Source organism: Leucoraja erinacea, chromosome 4 (genome assembly GCF_028641065.1).
Source record: "Leucoraja erinacea ecotype New England chromosome 4, Leri_hhj_1, whole genome shotgun sequence".
NCBI classification, from domain to species: Eukaryota; Metazoa; Chordata; class Chondrichthyes; order Rajiformes; family Rajidae; genus Leucoraja; species Leucoraja erinaceus.
The window spans coordinates 1,831,781-1,852,782 of NC_073380.1; the positions used below are offsets into that span (position 1 = coordinate 1,831,781).

A 21,002-nucleotide genomic window follows, 5' to 3' on the forward strand; every position below is an offset into this window, starting at 1 on the left:
AATGATGGGTCTTGGTCCCAAACATTATGGAGGGCACTGCATGTCATTTAGAAACATAGAAACATAGAAAATAAGTGCAGGAGTAAGCCATTCGGCCCTTCGAGCCTGCATACCATTCAATATGATCATGGCTGATCATCCAACTCAGTATCCTGTACCTGCCTCCTCTCCATACCCCCTGATCCCTTTGGCCACAAGGGCCACATCTAACTCCCTCTTAAATATAGCCAATGAACTGGCCTCAACTACTTCTGTGGCAGAGAGTTCCAGAGATTCACCACTCTCTGTGTGAAAAATGTTTTTCTCATCTCGGTCCTAAAGGAATTCCCCTTTATCCTTAAACTGTGACCCCTTGTCCTGGACTTCCCCAACATCGGCAACAATCTTCCTGCATCTAGCCTGTCCAACCCCTTAAGAATTGTGTATGTTTCTATAAGATCCCCCCTCAATCTTCTAAATTCTAGCGAGTACAAGCCGAGTCTATCCAGTCTTTCTTCATATGAAAGTCCTGACATCCCAGGCATCAGTCTGGTGAACCGTCTCTGCACTCCCTCTATGGCAATAATGTCCTTCCTCAGATTTGGAGACCAAACCTGTACTCAATACTCCAGGTGTGGTCTCACCAAGACCCTGTACAACTGCAGTAGAACCTCCCTGCTCTTATACTCAAATCCTTTTGCTATGATTGCTAACATACCATCCGCTTTCTTCACTGCCTGCTGCACCTGCATGCCTACTTTCAATGACTGGTGTACCATAACACCCAGGTCTTGTAGCATCTCCCCTTTTCCTAATTGGCCACCATTTAGATATAGTCTACTTTCCTGTTTTTGCCACCAAAGTGGATAACCTCACATTTATCACAAATTTGATTTGTGATTCCTCTACATTGAGTAAAAGTCTCTGTGCATGTATCCTATCTATTCCCATGATCATATACACCTCTATAATATCACCCCTCATCCTGTGCACCAACAAATAAAGTCCTCCCCCTATAGCTCAGACACTTGAATCGCGGCAGCATCTTCGTAAATTTTATCTGGATTTTTTCCAGCTTAACAACATCCTTCCCATAGCAGGAAGACTAAAACTGAACATAATAATCCAAATGTGGACTCACCATTGTCTTGTACAACTGTAACATCATTTTTGTACTCAATTCCATGACTGATGAAGGTCAATATGCGGTAAGCCTTTTTGGGCATCCTATCACCTGTGATATCACTTTCAAGGAACTGTGTACCTGCTTTGCTCTATAACACACCCAAGAGCCCTGTCATTCACTGTGACTCCTGGCCTGGTTTGACTTCTCAAAATGCACACTTTGCACTTGTCTGCATTCAGCTCCATTAACCATTCCTCCGCCCAACTGCCCAACTGAACAAGAACCTGCTGTAATTTTTGATAACCTTCTTCGCCATCTACTATGCCACAGACTTATGTGTCATCTGCAAGCTTGCTAATCTTGCCTTCTAAATTCTCATCCAAATCATTGATATGGCCGCAAACAATAAAGGGCCCAAAAAGCTCTCTGAGGAACATTTCTAGTCACCAGCCTCCAGTGCAAAAAACAACCTTCCACCATCATCCGCTGCTTCCTTCCACAAGAAACTGCAGATACTGAAATCTTGTGTAAAAAGAACATGGATAGGCAATGTTTCGGTTTAGGACCTTTCTTCAAAGTTCTGACGTGAAACATCGCATATCCGTGTACTCCTGAGATGCTGCCTGACCCACTAAATTACTGCAGCACTTTTGTGTTTTTTGCTCCAGCACTTGTAGACTGATCCCTGCTCACTACCCTCCAGTCTCTGTCTCCATCTTCACCCTTCCCTTCTCCAGGTGACTATTATCTACTAACTCACCCACACCCCTTCATCTCTCCTCTTTCTACTGGTCATCTTCCCTCTATTCCCAGTCCTGATGCAGGACCTTGACACAAAAAGCCAACAGTTCCTTTGCATCCACAAATGCTGCTTAACCCGTTTGGTTCCATCAGCAGCTTGTATTTGGCTCTGGAAAGACTGGATGCAGAAAGATGGTTGTGATGTCTGAGGAGTTCAGCACTAGTGGCTACATTGTAAGGATCAGGGATAAGTCAGGTGGGACTGAGATGTTCCTTCACCCAGAGAGGGGTGAACTTGAGGAATTCTCTACCACAGAACAGAGGTGATGACTTTGTTGCAAGAAGGAATTAGATTTTGCCTTTTGGGCAAAGAGATCAAGGAATGTGGGAAAGGAGCAGTTGTATAGGGCTCTGGTGAGACCACATCTAGAGGATTGTGTACAGCTTTGGTCTCCTAATTTGAGGAAGAACATCCTTGTGATTGAGGCAGTGCAGCGTAGGTTCACGAGATTGATCCCTGGGATGGCGGGACTGTCGTATGAGGAAAGATTGAAAAGACTAGGCTTGTATTCACTGGAGTTTAGAAGGATGAGGGGGTATCTTATAGAAACATATAAAATTATAAAAGGACTGGACAAGCTAGATGCAGGAAACATGTTGGGTGAGTCCAGAACCAGGGGCCACACAGTCTTAGAATAAAGGGGAGGTCATTTAAGACTGAGGTGAGAAAACACTTTTTCACCCAGAGAGTTGTGAAATTCCCTGGCACAGAGGGCAGTGGAGGCCAAGTCACTGGATGGATTTAAGAGAGAGTTAGATAGAGCTCTAGGGGCTAGTGGAGTCAAGGGATATAGGGAGAAGGCAGGCACGGGTTATTGATCGGGGACGATCAGCCATGATCACAATGAATGGCGGAAACATAGAAAATAGGTGCAGGAGTAGGCCATTCGGCCCTTCGAGCCTGCACTGCCATTCAATATGATCATGGCTGACCATCCAACTCAGTCTCCTGTACCTGCCTTCTCTCCATACCCCCTGATCACTTTAGCCACAAGGGCTACATCCAACTCCCTCTTAAGTGTGAAAAATGTTTTTCTCATCTCGGCCCTAAAATATTTCCCCCTTAGCCTTAAACTGTGACTCCTTGTTCTGGAATTCCCCAACATCGGGAACAATCTTCCTGCATCTAGCCTGTCCAACCCCTTAAGAATTTTGTAAGTTTCTATAAGATCCCCCCTCAATCTTCTAAATTTTAGCGAGTACAAGCCGAGTCTATCCAGTCTTTCTTCATATGAAAGTCCTGACATCCCAGGAATCAGTCTGGTGAACCTTCTCTGTACTCCCTCTATGGCAAGAATGTCTTTCCTCAGATTAGGAGACCAAAACTGTACGCAATACTCCAGGTGTGGTCTCACCAAGACCCTGTACAACTGCAGTAGAACCTCCCTACTCCTATACTGAAATCATTTTGCTATGAATGCTAACACACCATTCGCTTTCTTCACTGCCTACTGTACCTGCATGCCTACTTTCAATGACTGGTGTACCATGACACCCAGGTCTTGTTGCATCTCCCCTTTTCCTAATCGGACACCATTCAGATAATAATCTACTTTCCTGTTTTTGCCACCAAAGTGGATAACCTCACATTTATCCTCATTATACTGCATCTGCCATGCATTTGCCCACTCACGCAGCCTATCCAAGTCACCTTGCAGCCTCCGAGCATCCTCCTCACAGCTAACACTGCTCCCCAGCTTCGTGTCATCCGCAAACTTGGAGATATTCCATTCAATTCCCTCGTCCAAATCATTAATATATATTGTAAATAGCTGGGGTCCCAGCACTGAGCCTTGCGGTACCCCACTAGTCACTGCCTGCCATTCTGAAAAGCACCCGTTTACTCCTACTCTTTCCTTCCTGTCTGCCAGCCAGTTCTCTATCCACATCAATACTGAACCCCCAATACCGTGTGCTTTAAGTTTGTATACTAATCTCTTATGTGGGGCCTTGTCGAAAGCCTTCTGAAAGTCCAGATATAACACATCCACTGGTTCTCCCTCATCCACTCTACTAATTACATCCTCGAAAAATTCTATAAGATTCGTCAGACATGATTTACCTTTCATAAATCCACGCTGACTTTGTCCAATGATTTCACCACTTTCCAAATGTGCTGCTATCCCATCTTTAATAACTGACTCTAGCAGTTTCCCCACTAACCTTACCCTTAGACTATAGAAACAAGATGGAAATAATGCCACATATTCAACCGTATATGGGTCAATGAAATTAAGATATATATGTAAAACATATAGATGGAAACAGGTCCTTCGGCACACCAAGTCCACACCGACCAGCAACCTACCATACACCAGTTGTATCCTACACACCAAGGACAATTTACAGAAGCCAATTAACCCACAAACCTGCAATTCTTTCAGTTGTGGGGGAAACCGGAATATCCAGAGAAAACTATGTGGCCATAGGAGAATGTGCAAATACTGTACAAACAGCACCCGTGGTCAGGATCAAACCTGGATCTGTGGTGCTGTAAGGCAGCAACTCTACCGCTACACCAACATACCTCCTCATTAAATTATTTTTTCTGGAATATATTTATTATGGTGTCACGTCAATAAAGATGTTCACATGATTCTGATTTCAGCCCTTAGTTGGTTAACACACATCTCCAGTCATTGTGTTTTATGGCTGGTTTTCAACCTCTTCAGTCTGAAAGTCTCGACCCGAAATATCACCTATTCTTTCTCTCCAGAGATGCTGCCGGTCCTACTGAGTTATTCCAGTTTTTAGTGTCTATCTTCAGTTTAAACCACCGTCTGCAGTTCCTTCCTACACTCTTTTTTAAGCGAAACAGGTCCTGGTCTCATAATATTATTCACCTCAACCAAGTCTTTCCTTCACCTCCGTTGCTGCAGGGAATACAATCCCAGTTATCAAATCTTACCTCAAAGTGAAAAAAAAATTCCAGCTCTGCCAAATCGCCCAAAATTCCAGCTCTGTTCATAAATCGCCCCTGGATCCTCTCCAGAGCAATTGCACCCTTTCTACAATGTGTCATAGTCTTACAGCATGGAAATAGGCCCTTCATCCCAACATGTCCATGCAGATCAAGATGCCCCATCTAAACTAGTCCCATTTATCCGCATTTGGCCCATATCCCTTAACACCTTGTGTGTGCCAGTGTGTGTGTAAGGGTGCGTGTTAGGTTGTGTGTGAGAGTACGTGTCAGTGAAGCGGCGACAACACCCAGAGTGAGCGGAGACTTGGCGATGTACGGGGAGCATTTCCCTCTCTCCCCCCCTCCCCAGGAATGCGGGCCGGCCCAGGTGTTCCGTGTCCAGGTGGGGTCCGGGGGAGGTGAAGGTCAGTGACCCGGGGTTCTGGGGGAGGTGAGGGACAGTGAGCCGTGGATCGGGAATCGGAGCGGAGCTATAGCCTGAGATTCATCCCCGCGGTTCCGGAGGCGGCCCCCGACGCCCCCACTCACCCGATCCGCTCCTGGCTCCGGGCCGGGGTTAAAACTCCATGCGGTGTGGACAGAGTGGCCGACGGACACAGAGCCACCGGAGGTGAGGGTGGGAGGTGTGAGCGGTGCCTCAGGGGTCCACCACCGTGTCTCACCTATCACACCATCTGCACGGGAATGTGAATGCGGATGGCAGCATCTATAGAGTGGTAGACAAAAATGCTGGAGAAATGCTTGAGTCTGAAGAAGGGTCCAACTCAGACATAGATGCCGCCTCACCCGCTGAGTTTCTCCAGCATTTTTGTCCACATTGCCATTTTAAATAGTGTGCGATGGGCTTAAGCCAATTGCTTGTTCTTTACGGGGAACCCGCTGACAGAAAACTATTCTCATTGGTGAGTGTGGAGGAGTGCGAGTTGATTTATTTATTTGTATAGATTTTAAAATGTATTTTTGAGGGTGAGTACTTCCGTCATCAGCGTGAGAGCGTGAGAATTTTGTCAAATGCGTGAGTTTCATGCTCAATGCGTGAGAGTTGGCAGCCTTGTATCTGTGACATTTACATATCAATCATATTGTAACATAAACTGTTTCTTATTCAAAATTTTTAGTGATTATGAACAGCGCTGTTAATTCTCCCCTTTACAAGGAGAACAGTGCTAGCTTCTCCATACTCTCCGCATTGCTTAAATTCCCCATCCTGTGTAACATAACATACCAGCGTGTTGGGTTAGAGGTTATGAGGTTGTAGAAACAGCTTTATGAATTCCTCACAAAGGTCTTAAATTGTGTTGCGAAATAGTAGTCAAATTTTGCTTTAAGTTCTGCAAGGAGGTAACCAAGTGACATTTAAGCATCTGGACTCAGTTCTGAATGAACTTTCATAATACATATGGTTTACAAATGCTTTGAATATTTTTCATATTTCCGTAGATCTGTGGTTAACATTATTGAACTGCCGGGACAAACCTCCATTTCTGATATTCCCTCAGTCCATAACTTATCACATTTACATCCTCTCCTTCTCTACCCCTGCATCTCCAACCTGTTGCCAGTTCTAGCAGGCGTAGCATTCTCACACTCCTGCAGCTGATTGTTTTGTTGTTTGATTTTTGAAGTCAAATCTTCTCATGGGAAGGGAAAGAAGAAAGCAGAATCAAACTGCATTACAGTCACAATGTTACACCATGCTTATGATGACAAACCAAGTTTGATGGTAATTCAGGGATACTCACAGCCAAATGCTAGAATATCTGTTTCGTTTTAAACCAAGTATTTCAATGTAATCAGGCAGCAGAGACTTTCAGAAAGCTCCATACTTTTTGGTATTGCAACAGCACTGCGGGTCACCTTAATGCTCTCTGTGAAAATCATATCATGACAGTGAACTTCAAGGGTTGGGCTTCCCTGTGCCATGCTAAGCTGAAACTGATAAACTTTCCAGCATTGAGGGAGTGCTCACCACCCTTTTACACTAATCCCCCATAAATCCTATAATGCTACAGGTTCAACACCAATTTTCCGACAACTGATGGCCCTACAATCCAGACAAAATTTCGAGAGCCTAGATGAAATTGCCTGAACAGCCAAAGATGGCATTGTTAGTGACGAGCGCTCTTTCTGGTTAAGTTCCTCCATCGTGAAATAATCTACTATGCTCTCACTCTTCCTCCTAAAGGGCCTGTCCCACTTGGACGACCTAATCCATGAGTTTAGAAGACCCTAAAAGAATGATGAGTTGAAAAGAATGTCTACGGCCCCCTACGACTATGTCTACGACTTCCTACGACTCCCCTCGACCTCAGTCTTCCACACCCAAGACCAACTACGACTAGCTATGAGTGGAAAATGATAACATGATAAAAATGATGTAATGTTTGCATTTTTTTTCTCGGGCCAGTTACTAACCAACGACTACCTATGACTACCATCCACCTACTACGACCTACCTACGACCTACCTACGAGTAAAAAGTATCAATTTTTTCCATGCCGACCTTTTTTTAAACTCATGGACATTTTTTATCAGGCTGGAAAAAACGCCGCAACCTACTTGAGGCTACGAGTACGTGGAAACCACTCATGAGCATGAGGTAGAGTTACGAAGACCTCCTACGACCTCATGGCGACCATGCTGCGAGTATACTTCAAGGGCAAACTCGGCAGAGGTTGCCAATTAGGTCGTGAAAGCGGGACAGGGGCTTAACTGTTTCGCAAGAACAATACAATAAACCCTTTTTAACGATCCCCTTATAACAGATGTCAGATACAGTGACTGGACCTGCCGACCCATCCATGCTCATAACACGCCCCAGCCATTAAGAACCCTGGCTTCCGATCCCACTCCCGATTCGCAAGGTGCACTAGCGAGCACTTCTTCACTCACCCATAGGACACAAAGAGCTGGAATAATTCCGCGGGTCAGAGTCTCTGGAGAACATGGATACATGACATCAGGATCCTTTCTCAGACTGATTCAGTGGGCTGAGTTACACCAGCACTTTGTGTTGTTTCACTGTAAAAGTAGGCGCCGATGCTGCCGGTCTGCATCAGCGAGCCCTTCTCCACCGGTTCACGTGGCTCTTGTTGCGGCTCACCGCCAACAGAACGGGTTTGGTCACCGTCCCCACTGTCGCTTCCAAGGTTGAGGATGTCGACGATTTCAGGGGAGACGGGAGAGGCGCGGAAGTAGTGGTGGAGGGGGTGGGTGTAGATTAGCGGAGTCAGGGGATACGGGGAGAAGGCAGGAACTGATTGGGGATATCAGCCATGATCACATTGAATGGCGATGCTGACTCGAAGGGCCGAATGGCCTACTCCTGCACCTATTGTCTATTGTCTATTAGTGGGGGGGGGGTGCAGCCTGAAGAAATTGCTGGCCCCAGGGGCTACAACGTGAGCCACAACCACAGCCATGTCACATCGGACCACATGATGGGGAAAGAAGGGCTCGCTGGTGCACTTAGCGAGTCGGGAGTGGGGTCGGAAACCGGGGCTCTAAACGGCCATGGAGACGGTGGGAGCTGAGGATGGGTTGGCAGATCATTCCATTCACATTCAGTTTATATTTCATACTTGGGTTTTACTTAAGTTTATGGCACTCTTGGTGCTTTAAAGACATGAGAGACGGGTTGTTAGCAGGCCAGGGGGTGTCTTGTCGTAACTTTATCATGTGAAGGTCGACACAAAATGCTGGAGTAACTCAGCGGGACAGGCAGCATCTCTAATAGAAGAAATTCCTTCTATCCAGAGTTGCTGCCTGTCCCGCTGAGTTACCACAACATTTTGTGTCTATCTTCGGTCTAAACCAACATCTGCAGTTCCTTCCTACTCATTATCACGTGACCATTGTTGGCACAGGAAAATGGATGATCCATAAAATCTCTGGAACCGAGGGTGCCGGAAAATCGGTCTTCAAACTATATTTTGTTATTCTCCTAAATTCTCACTAACTTAATCCTCCCTTTTGGGGATGAGAAATAGGCCATCAAGCCTGAATGACTGGGAGATTATAATGGTAATTGTCTGGGACTGGGAAGTGGAACCATTGCAATTGAATTTGCCTTTGATTTGTGAAATGGAATTGGAATGGGGCAGGAACAGTCCCAATGAGCTGAAGTAAAAGAAGCAATGGAGGATGAAGATGTCAATGGCTGTACATTAATTAAGGCTTTGAGCTATGATCGGATCTCATTTCAGACTTCAGGTGCTATGACAGGAGCAGGAATCAGACTAGTGACTGGCAGCTAACTTGCAAAAACTCCTGTATTGGATGAATGATGATTGCGACCACTTACCGACCTGGGTACACATGGAAAAGGCGAGTTCACGTCTCCCGTTGCGGTCTGTCCTATGCTCTCAACTCCCCCTTTCTATAACACTGCGGGTGCAGGCCCAATTGCGTCCCTCTCGCTCAAGATATGGAGTCAACTCAGGAAAAACTTTGGTTTACAAGGCCCTTCCATCTTGACCCCACTGCTTAAAAATCACATCTTTAAACCTTCAAGTACAGACTCCGCATTCAAAACCTGGCATAGTAATGGCATCAGTAGTATCAAAAACCTATACAAGGATGGCATTTTTTCGTCTTTTGCGGAGCTTTCGTCCAACTATAGCCTCCCAAACTCCCACCTTTTTCGTTTTTTCCAGATTAGGGATTTTGTGAAGAAGACATTCCCCCATTTCCCAAATCGTCCCCCTGAAACCCTGACCGATACCATGTTAGCTCTAGATCCCAACCGGAAGAAATGCACCTCTTTTTTGTACAACTTGTAAGGGTCGGTTATATTGAAACCTCATAAAAAGCTGCATGGGAGGGCGAGCTGAATACGAAACTAACAGACCAGCAATGGGACTCTGCCTTGGATTTGATCCATTCTTCCTCCATATGTGCCCGTCATGGCCTAATCCAATGCAAAGTCCTTCACAAAGTCCACTACACAAATGCAAGATTATCTAGAATATACCCCGCTGTTAAAGACACCTGCAACAGATGCAATCAATCCCCTGCCAACCATAGTCATATGTTTTGGTCTTGCCCTAAGCTAGCAACCTTTTGGAGGAGTGCTTTCGACGTGCTAAGCAGAGCCTATGGCCAGACTATTCCTCCAAACCCACTGTCAGCTATTTTTGGTATTCCTCCCAACACCAACCTCTCTGTTGCGTTGAAGCGGGTCCTGGCTTTTACAACCTTGTTAGCCCGGAGACTGATCTTGCTTAACTGGAGGCTTACCTGTCCCCCGACACACGCCCGCTGGATCAAGGAGGTGCTCTACAATTTAAAGCTTGAATAACTTAGGTTCTCTCTCAAAGACTCTACCAAGACATTACTAGATACATGGAACCCTTTCCTGGAGCTTGTTAACTCGCTCAACTTGTTTCTGAGTGCCCTCTATCACTGCTCTGTCTTATTGCAGCTGCTATCCCCTCTCAACCCCCCCCCCCCCCCCCCCCCCCCTCCCCTCCCCACACTTTTTTTCCTTTCTTTTTTCTTTTTTCTTTTTCGTTTTGTTTATCTTATCGTATTTCTGTGGATGTGTACGTATGTGAGTGTTGTTTGTCCCCGTTTGGTCCCGACCTGATTCGGGTGGATTGAGGGTGGGTAAGGGTAAGGGTTTTGAGGGTCGTTTACATACTGTTGTGCAATTATGTCCTGACTATCACTGTCTGTTATCATTGTATGTATGCAAATTGCTGTGAAATTCAAAATTCAAATAAAAAGATTTAAATTAGGAATCAGACTGGTGAGATGCATAATATGAATTATGAAAATTCTACGTGCTTCCTATTCAAAAAAAGATCAAAAGGAAATACTGTTCTGTATAATTGTGAGGGGTCTAGATAGGAAGAACTCACCTTTCTTAGTAAAGGGCCGAAAACCACAAGACAAATTGTAGAACAATTAAAGGGCAGATATATAAATGTTTTCAAATGGACAGTAGATGAGGTCCAGAACTCTTTGCCTGAAAGGGTGGTAGAAATAGAAACCTTCACCTCAGTACTTGGAGGTGTATTTGAGGAGCCATGATCTTCGATGCAATAGAACTAGTGCTCAAAATGGGAATAGGCCAAGTGGCTCTTTTTGGAGTGCCAGTTACATGATGGGCTGAATGGCAAGCATTGTCCTCGATTTGATAACTCTGTGAGGTGCTACTCACTGTTGCATCTTCAGAAAGTCCGCCTGCTATCTCCACTGTTCTTCTGTCTTCAGCGACCATCGCTTTTGCTCTGGTAACAAACTGAATAACAGATGCACTGTCCTAGAGGGCACAAACAGAAATGGATATTATTACAACGATGGCGACTTTTAAACTGAAGGGCAATACGAAGGGCTGCATGGTGGTGCAGCGGTTGAGTTGCTGCCTTACAGGTAGACTCAGGTTCGATCCCGACTACAGCTGCTGTCTGTATGGAGGTGGCACGTTCTCCCCATGACCTGCGTGGGTTTTCTCCGAGATCTTCGGTTTCCTCCCACACGCCAAAGACGTACAGGTTTGCAAGTTAATTGGCTTGGTATAACTGTACATAGTCCCTGGTGTGCGCAAGATAGTGTTAATGTGCGGGGATCGCTGGTCAGTGCGGACTCAGTGGGCCGTAGGGCCTGTTTCCGCACTGTATCTCTAAACTAAACGCATTTCAACACCAGGCCTTCTTCCTCACATTGTAACATTCCAATCACAGCCATTATAACCGTATAGCAATTACAGCACAGAAACAGGCCATCTCGACCCTTCTAGTCCGTGCCGAACACATATTCTCCCCTAGTCCCATACACCTGCGTTCAGACCATAACCCTCCATACCTTTCCCGTCCATATAACTATCCAATTCATTTTTAAATGATAAAAACGAACCTGCCTCCACCACCTTCACTGGAAGCTCATTCCACGCAGCCACCACTCTCTGAGTAAAGCAGTTCCCCCTCATGTTACCCCTAAACTTCTGTCCCTTAATTCTCAAGTCATGTCCCCTTGTTTGAATCTTCCCTACTCTCAGTGGGAAAAGCTTATCCACGTCAACTCTGTCTATCCCTCTCATCATTTTAAAGACCTCTATCAAGTCCCCCCTTAACCTTCTGCGCTCCAAAGAATAAAGCCCTAACTTGTTCAACCTTTCTCTGTAACTTAGTTGCTGAAACCCAGGCAACATTCTAGTAAATCTCCTCTGTACCCTCTCTATTTTGTTGACATCCTTCCTATAATTAGGCGACCAAAATTGTACACCATACTCCAAAATTGGCCTCACCAATGCCTTGTAAAATTTTAACATTACATCCCAACTTCTATACTCAATGCTCTGATTTATAAAGGACAGCACACCAAAAGCTTTCTTTACCACCCTATCTACATGAGATTCCACTTTCAGGGAACTGTGCACAGTTATTCCCAGATCCCTCTGTTCACCTGCATTCTACAATTCCCTACCATTTACCATGTACGTCCTATTTTGATTTGTCCTGCCAAGATATAGCACCTCACACTTATCAGCATTAAACCCCATCTGCCATCTTTCAGCCCACTCTTCCATCTGGCATAAATCTCTCTGTAGACTTTGAAAATCTACTTCATTATCCACAACCCCACCTATCTTAGTATCATCTGCATACTTACTAATCCAATTTACCACACCATCATCCAGATCATTGATGTACATGACAAACAACAGTGGACCCAACACCGATCCCTGTGGCACCCCACTAGTCACTGGCCTCCAACCTGTAAAAGGACCTGCTAATGCGGGTAAGTAAAATCACTAGGCCAATCCTCAAAGGTGCCACTTGTTAGAATATTGTAGAATTTGCTCTCTGGGAAGTTTAGCATTGATCTTTGGTAACATTGGCCAGATCAGGAGTTAGTCATTAATTTAAATATTCTGAGTAGGTGCCCGCACATTTCAATTGTAGCATGTAAGCACCGTCCGTGGGCTTCACCACCTGACTTTGCATCCAGTCCACCCAGAAAGAAACACTATAAACGCAAGTGTTATGGATTGAACCCATTTTGCACGAACACAGTCCACTTAAGCTGCTGAGGCAGAAAGCAGAATTCAAATTGGAAATATTTTCCTTTTAGATTTTTGTCACGTACAGAATCTGAGTATCACGTTAAGATAAACTGTTGGGTTGAAACGGAGAGAATATTATCAGCACAAATCCGACTGTAATTAAATCAAGAGAGCTTGATAGTGATAATGAATCTTTACAGCAAAAGTGGAGGCCATTTGGCCCATTTTGTCAAGACTAGCTTTATTTTGCAGATTCTCCTGGTGCGAGATTCCTCCTGATGCATCTGTTTCTCCCATTTCACAAAGATGTGCGAGTTGGCAGGTTAATCAGTCACTGTGCATTTTTCCGAGTGTAGAATCGGGGAGGAAACTGATGAGATTGTGGGGAGAATAAAAATGAAATTAATGTGGGATTGGTGCAAATGGGTGGTTGATCAGTGATGCTGTCTCAGTGGCTCAAATAGCTGGTTTCTGTGCTCTGTGTTTATGGAAAGAAGAATATGATCTGAATTGCCCTCACCTTTTTCAGTATCTCCGTATTCAGCAGCAAGTACACATCAATGTTTCTGGTTTCTTCCTTTGCTATGTAGTTTAATTCACAGTTGATGATCGAGCAGGGTCGGCCAGGTCTATCACAATCCTGAAGGAATGAGCAAACATAGGAAATAAACTTCCATTATTCAATTAACTAACTAATCATATAACACAGTACTACCCAGAAACAGTGCATAAGTCTCCTTTGCTCAGCACTAGAAAATCAAGGGTATTTCAAAGTATTGTCACTTGGTTTCATGCCTTTGGTAACATGGTTTAAATCCACGTTACAGGTTAGGAAGAATTCACACCGCGAGCAGAGCAGGGAAACTTCAGGATGTGAATGAAATGAGATCTATAATTACACAACGGAATTTCAGACTCCAATTTAGATTAAATCTTCTGAAGAATGATTGATTTTGAAAACCGTGCGCATATGTTAGGTCTCAGTAAATGTAAATTGATATCATAATCCAGGATAGGGAGATGCTTTACATTTCAATGGATTGAATTGGTTGACAAAATAAACATCAAAGGCTGTAATCCTACATTTCCTGGGATACGTGAAAATCAAATTTCCACTGCCAGAAACATTCTCTGTTACGATGCTAAATCAGTAAAGTATTTTAGTTAAGTTTAATTCTATTTCTGGGCAGTGACTTTGCAAAGGACATCAAGGCATGGAAAACGTTACTTGAATGCATCAGGAGTGAGACGTTTCAGCTGTCCAGTGAGATTAGAGAAGATAGGATTATTCTCCAAGGAGCAGCCATTTAATTTACACTAAATGGTGATTTACAATGTTCAATTCATCTAGTCTTTGGGATCTTTGCAATGCAGGAGAAAAAAAATCAGAACACACAGTGTCAAACTACCCAAACAGGAGGAGAAATCCCTCACAGAGAGCACCCGGTCAGAATTGAATCAGAGACCATAAAGCCAGTAACAGCAGCTACAACGGCACCAGCTACACCACACACACGAAACCATTTTCAATTATACCAAGCCAATTAGCCCACAAACTTGTACATCTTTGGAGTGTGGGAAGAAACCAGAGATCCAAGTTCAAGTTACATTTATTGTCACATGGACCAATTGGTAGTGAGATTTGAGTTACCATACAGCCATTCGAATAAAAATAACAAAATACACGATAGGATTTAACATGAACATCCCCACACAGCGCAATCAACGTTTCCCACTGTGAGGGAAGGCAATAAAGTTCAGTCATCTTCCTCTTTGTTCACCCGTGGTCGGGGCCTTTGAGCCCTCCGCAGTCGCCGCTACGGACGGCCCGATGTTCAGGCCCTCTCACCGGGATGATCAGAGCTCCGGCGTCGGAACGGAAGAACACTCCGTGGCTTCGTGTTTCAAAATCAGCCACTTCCTACCAGTCCACAGGCCAAGCTGGGCGGAGCTTCAACACTGGCGACCCCCGGCAAAAGATCCCTAGAAGCTAGAAGCTCTGCAAATATAACCATATAACCATATAACAATTGCAGCACGGAAACAGGCCATCTCGACCCTTCTAGTCCATGCCGAACACATAATCTCCCCTAGTCCCATCTACCTGCGCTCAGACCATAACCCTCCATTCCCTTCCCATCCATATAACTATCCAATTTATTTTTAAATGATAAAAACGAACCTGCCTCCACCACCTTCACTGGAAGCTCATTCCACACAGCTACCACTCTCTGAGTAAAGAAGTTCCCCCTCATGTTACCCTTAAACTTCAGTCCCTTAATTCTCAAGCCATGTCCCCTTGTTTGAATCTTCCCTACTCTCAGTGGGAAAAGCTTTTCCACGTCAACTCTGTCTATCCCTCTCATCATTTTAAAAACCTCTATCAAGTCCCCCCTTAACCTTCTGCGCTCCAAAGAATAAAGCCCTAACTTGTTCAACCTTTCTCTGTAACTTAGTTGCTGAAACCCAGGCAACATTCTAGTAAATCTCCTCTGTACTCTCTCTATTTTGTTGACATCCTTCCTATAATTAGGCGACCAAAATTGTACACCATACTCCAGAATTGGCCTCACCAATGCCTTGTACAATTTTAACATTACATCCCAACTTCTATACTCAATGCTCTGATTTATAAAGGACAGCACACCCAAAGCTTTCTTTACCACCCTATCTACATGAGATTCCACTTTCAGGGAACTGTGCACAGTTATTCCCAGATCCCTCTGTTCACCTGCATTCTTCAATTCCCTACCATTTACCATGTACGTCCTATTTTGATTTGTCCTGCCAAGATGTAGCACCTCACACTTATCAGCATTAAACTCCATCTGCCATCTTTCAGCCCACTCTTCCAACTGGCATAAATCTCTCTGTAGACTTTGAAACTCTACTTCATTACCCGCAACCCCACCTATCTTAGTATCATCTGCATACTTACTAAGACAATTTACCACACCATCATCCAGATCATTGATGTACATGACAAACAACAGTGGACCCAACACAGATCCCTGTGGCACCCCACTCGTCACTGGCCTCCAACCTGACAAACAACCATCCACCATTACTCTCTGGCATCTCCCATTCAGCCACTGTTGAATCCATCTTGCTACTCCACCATTAATACCCAACCATTGAACCTTCTTAACCAACCTTCCATGAGGAACCTTGTCAAAGGCCTTACTGAAGTCCATATACACAACATCCACTGCTTTACCCTCCTCAATTTCCCGTAACATCTTCAAAAAATTCAAGAAGATTAGTTAAACATGACCTTCCAGGCACAAATCCACGTTGACTGTTCCTAATCAGACCCTGTTTATCCAGATGCTTATATATATTATCTCTAAGTATTCTTTTCATTAATTTGCCCACCACTGACGTCAAACTAACAGGTCTATAATTGCTAGGTTTACTCTTAGACCCCTTTTTAAACAATGGAACAACATGCACAGTACGCCAATCCTCCAGCACTATTCCCGTTTCTAATGACATTTGAAATATTTCTGCCATAGTCCCTGCTATTTCTACACTAACTTCCCTCAATGTCCGGACCTGGAGACTTATCCACTTTTATATTTCTCAAAAGTGTCAGTACTTCCTCTTCTTTGATCCTCATAGTTTCCATAGCTACTCTACTTGTTTCCCTTACCTCACATAATTCAATATCCTTCTCCTTGGTGAATACCGAAGAAAAGAAACTGTTCAATATCTCCCCCATCTCTTTTGGCTCTGCAGATAGTTGTCCACTCTGACTCTCTAATGGACCAATTTTATCCCTCGTTATCCTTTTGCTATTAATATAGTGGTAGAAACCCTTCAGATTTACTTTTACCTTACTTGCCAAAGCAACCTCATATCTTCTTTTAGCTTTTCTAATTTCTTTCTTAAGATTCTTTTTACATTCTTTATACTCCTCAAGCACCTAATTTACTCCATGCTGCCTATAATTATTGTAGATCTCCCTCTTTTTCCGAACCGTGTCCAATTTCCCTTGAAAACCATGGCTCTTTACAATTTTTACGATTTCCTTTCAACCGAACAGGGACATAAAGATTCTGTACTCTTAAAATTTCACCTTTAAATGTACTCCATTTCTCTTCCACATCTTTCCCATAAAACAAACTGTCCCAATTTACTCCTTTTAAATCCTTTCGCATTTCCTCAAAGTTAGCCTTTCTCCAATCAAAAATCTCAACCCTAGGTCCAGTTTTGTCCCTCTCCATAGCCATCCTCATCACAGCTCCACGGTTTAAAACAGCAGCTGTACAAATCTTTGAGAGTTTGTCAGGCTATCTTTATGTTGTGTCTACATGGCGTTATTGGGATTGTATAGGATTTTAAACTGAATTTTTTTTTTGAGTTCCTCAAGCTGTATAGCCTTTGTATAGGTACACAAAAATGCTGGAGAAACTTAGCGGGTGCAGCAGCATCTATGGAGCGAAGGAAATAGGTGACATTTCGGGCCAAAACCCTTCTTCAGACTTAAGGGGGGGAGAAGGAAGGAAAAAGGGAGGAGGAGGAGCCCGAGGGCGGGGGGATGGGAGGAGACAGCTCGAGGGTTGCGGAAGGGGAGGAGAGAGCAAGGGCTAGCAAAATTGGGAGAATTCAATGTTCATGCCAGCCGGACGCAAGCAACCCAGGCGGAATATGAGATGCTGTTCCTCCAATTTCCAGTGTTGCTCACTCTGGCAATGGAAGAGACCCAAGACAGAGAGGTCGGATTGGGAATGGGAGGGGGAGTTGAAGTGCTGAGCCACCGGGAGTTCAGGTAGGTTATTGCGGACTGAGCGGAGGTGTTCGGCGAAACAATCGCCCAACCTCCGCTTAGTCTCACCGATGTAAATCAGCTGACATCTAGAGCAGCGGATGCAGTAGATGAGGTTGGAGGAGATACAGGTGAACCTTTGTCGCACCTGGAACGACTGCTTGGGTCCTTGAATGGAGTCGAGGGGGGAGGTGAAGGGACAGGTGTTGCATTTCTTGCGGTTGCAACGGAAAGTGCCCGGGGAGGGGGTGGTACGGGAGGGAAGGGAAGAATTGACAAGGGAGTTGCGGAGGAAGCGGTCTTTGCGGAAGGCAGACATGGGGGGAGATGGGAAGATGTGGCGAGTGGTGGGGTCACGTTGGAGGTGGCGGAAATGGCGGAGGATTATTTGTTGTATTTGCCGGCTGGTGGGGTGAAAGGTGAGGACTAGGGGGACTCTGCCCTTGTTGCGAGTGCGGGGATGGGGAGAGAGAGCAGTGTTGCGGGGTATGGAAGAGACCCTGGTGCGAGCCTCATCTATGGTGGAGGAGGGGAATCCCCGTTCCCTGAAGAGCGAGGACATTTCCGATGCCTTTGTACAGCTAAGTTTTAGGTGAGTTGCTACACCAGAACAAACAGGAAATCGGGCTTTTTGAACGGACTTTTTTTAAAAAAGGGAATGACACGATGTCAGCGTCCACGGGCTACATCGGAAACTTTTGAAAAGAATAGAGAGCCGTTCAGCTCCTATATGGAGAGAACAAACATGTTTTTCATGGCAAACAACATAATGGAGATTAGTGGTGAAGGAGAGTTGGCGACTGAAACAAATAAGGCCGTTTGCAAACGCATGAAAGTGATTCTGCTCATGGAGAATGGTCCGGAAGTGTACGACACACTCGTGAAGCTCCTTGCGCCCATAAAGGAAAAAGACGTGCCATTCAATGACATTATGAAGAAGAGGAGCAGTTCAACCCAAAGCGTCTGGAAATTGCAGAAAGCTATAAATTTGGCAATAGAGACCAGAAGCAGAATGAGACAATCAATGAATACATTGTTGCCTTGAAAAACTTAAGTTTGCGCTGTAACTTTGGAATCTTTCTCGAACGCGCACTACGCGACAGATTTGTTTGTGGTCTAGTGGATGAACGAATTCAGTCCAAACTCATGAACACTCCAGATCTCACATTCGAGAAAGCATGCAAGATTGCTACCACAATGGAGATGGCATCAAAGAACAAGCAAGTTTCATCCACCACCGACTGCAGTGGCCATTGCAGTGGCCATCCAAACATGCAGACATTTTTGCCGACAGTTACACAGGAATAACAGGGTACTCTGCACACATTCGACTTAAGCAAGATGTGAAACCTGTGTATTGTAGACCAAGACCTGTACCATATGCACTAAAACAACAAGTGGAAGAACTTGACAGGTTAGAGCGGAATGGAGTACTCGTGAGGACAGACCAGAATACCTAGGCAACGCCAATTGTGGCTGTACCCAAGGCTGACAAAACTGTTCCACTATGCGGTGATTACAAAGTCACAATCAACCAATCCGTTGACGACGAACAATATCAGTTACCAACCTCGCAACATCTGTACGCAGAACTGAGCGGAGCAAGAGTCTTCACTAAACTGGATTTGTCTCATGCTTACGCCCAACTCAATGCCTACAAGGAAAGTCAGCGATACTTGACTATCAACACATATAAGGGCTTATATTCATATACAAAGCTGCCCTATGGCATGAAATCCTCCCTGAAAATCTTCTAATCTGTCATGGACAAAATGTTACAAGGCATTCCGCACTGTGTGTGCAACCAGGATGACCTACTGATATTCACAGAGGGCATGGTAGAACATCTGGAAATCGTCGAGCAAGTTCTCACACGACTGAACTGCCCTAATGTCAAACTGCGACAAAGTAAATGTGCATTTGCGCAGTTAGAGGTGGTCTACCTTGGACTCAAAGTAGGAACTTTAAGACTCAAAGTGGACTTCGCCCTGTGACGACGGACAGGAAAAGACTATTGCTTTTGCATCCCACACCCTATCACCGAGTGAACGCAATTATGCACAGATGGAAAAGGAAGCACTCAGCATCGCGTTCGGAATCAAGAAATTGCATCAGGTTCTTCTCGACAAACCATTCACCCTAGTGACTGATCACAAGCCACTACTAGTAATAGGTATGTTACAAAACCTACCTGAATCGTGTATGAGAATCTGCCCCACCCCTTGTGTGTGATTTTGGCGCTGTTTAGAGGGGGCGGGTTTAAAACGCGATTTTTACTAGGCTGTTGCAATCGAAAATGTTCAGCCTAGTAAATCATTAACGGAAAATCGCTGAAAGACCCCGTCGCAAAAGGTATTATTAGTTTTTATGGCCTTGTATAATAGTTATAGTAGTTTAAAAACCACTCTCTAAACCCGCGACCTCTCGCAGCCCCAGGGTTTTATAAAGCAAACAATTAAAGGTATGTACCTTATTTTTACATTAAAAGGGGCTTCTTAAGAACCCTGTATATAAAGTTTTCTATAGCGAATAGTTCATTTTGGGCTCATTATATCCCGCAGTATTTTTCTGGGCATTTGGGGGCACAAATCCAGCGCAATGTGAACGTTCTAAACCAGCGCGTTCACAGGATCCCACTAGAAAGCTGATTTAAATTGACTTTAATTCACAGCAATTGAACACTAAATTCCTTCCATTTGGCCTATAAATTGATGTAAATGAGATTTAAAAATCATGTTTTATCGTGAATTATTTGTGAATATTATTTGGACACTTAGGCTATTTAAAAATGTTAATCATTTATTAAGAAATGGATAGATGTTTAGATCTAGTAATTGAAGTTTGAAATTAGCTACAATTGGGTAACTAACTAATTATATGCTTTAATTTCAGGTCCTCCAAGTAAGATTATTTTATATTTGTTTCAGAATGGTTCAATCTATGATAACTGAAAATTTCATTCAGTTCTCTTAATTTTTAAGAAGGTTATGGGCTTTTGACTGTCCTCGATCACAGCTTTTTTGTTATGTCCATGGAAAATCAATAGGGAACAAGATGCTAATTTCTGAGTATAAAAATGGCCATAACTTTTTTATTCCTTGAGATATGAAAGTGAATTAGGTGTCAAATTAAACTTATTGTTATGCTTTATCTGATGGGATAAATTGCAGACTTGATTTTTTAAATCTCAAAATTTTGTAACAGTGCTACTAGTAATACTTGGTCCCATGTCAGTTGTAAATTCCACAGCGGCATCAAGGATACAGCGCTGGGCAATTTTGCTGTCCCAGTATGACTACAAGATGGAGTACAGGAGCTCCAAGTGCAACACAGTTGCAGATGCGTTGTCCTAGTTACCCCATGAGAACTCTGACGTGGGAAGTGAGAACTCAAAGTG

At 44.2% G+C, this 21,002-nt stretch overlaps 1 protein-coding gene across 2 annotated transcripts in view; it reads right to left on the reverse strand.

The window, feature by feature from the left end:
- The window catches only part of itga9 (integrin, alpha 9), a 369,220-nt gene that overhangs the window by 17,307 nt on the left and 330,911 nt on the right, over positions 1-21,002 (reverse strand). For both annotated transcript variants that reach the window (XM_055633502.1, XM_055633503.1), the window contains exons 25-26: positions 13,358-13,477; positions 10,993-11,094 (exon numbers count right to left, since the gene is read on the reverse strand). In XM_055633502.1, the coding sequence (XP_055489477.1) occupies positions 10,993-11,094; positions 13,358-13,477 (222 nt within the window). The remainder of the gene's footprint in view (positions 1-10,992; positions 11,095-13,357; positions 13,478-21,002) is intronic.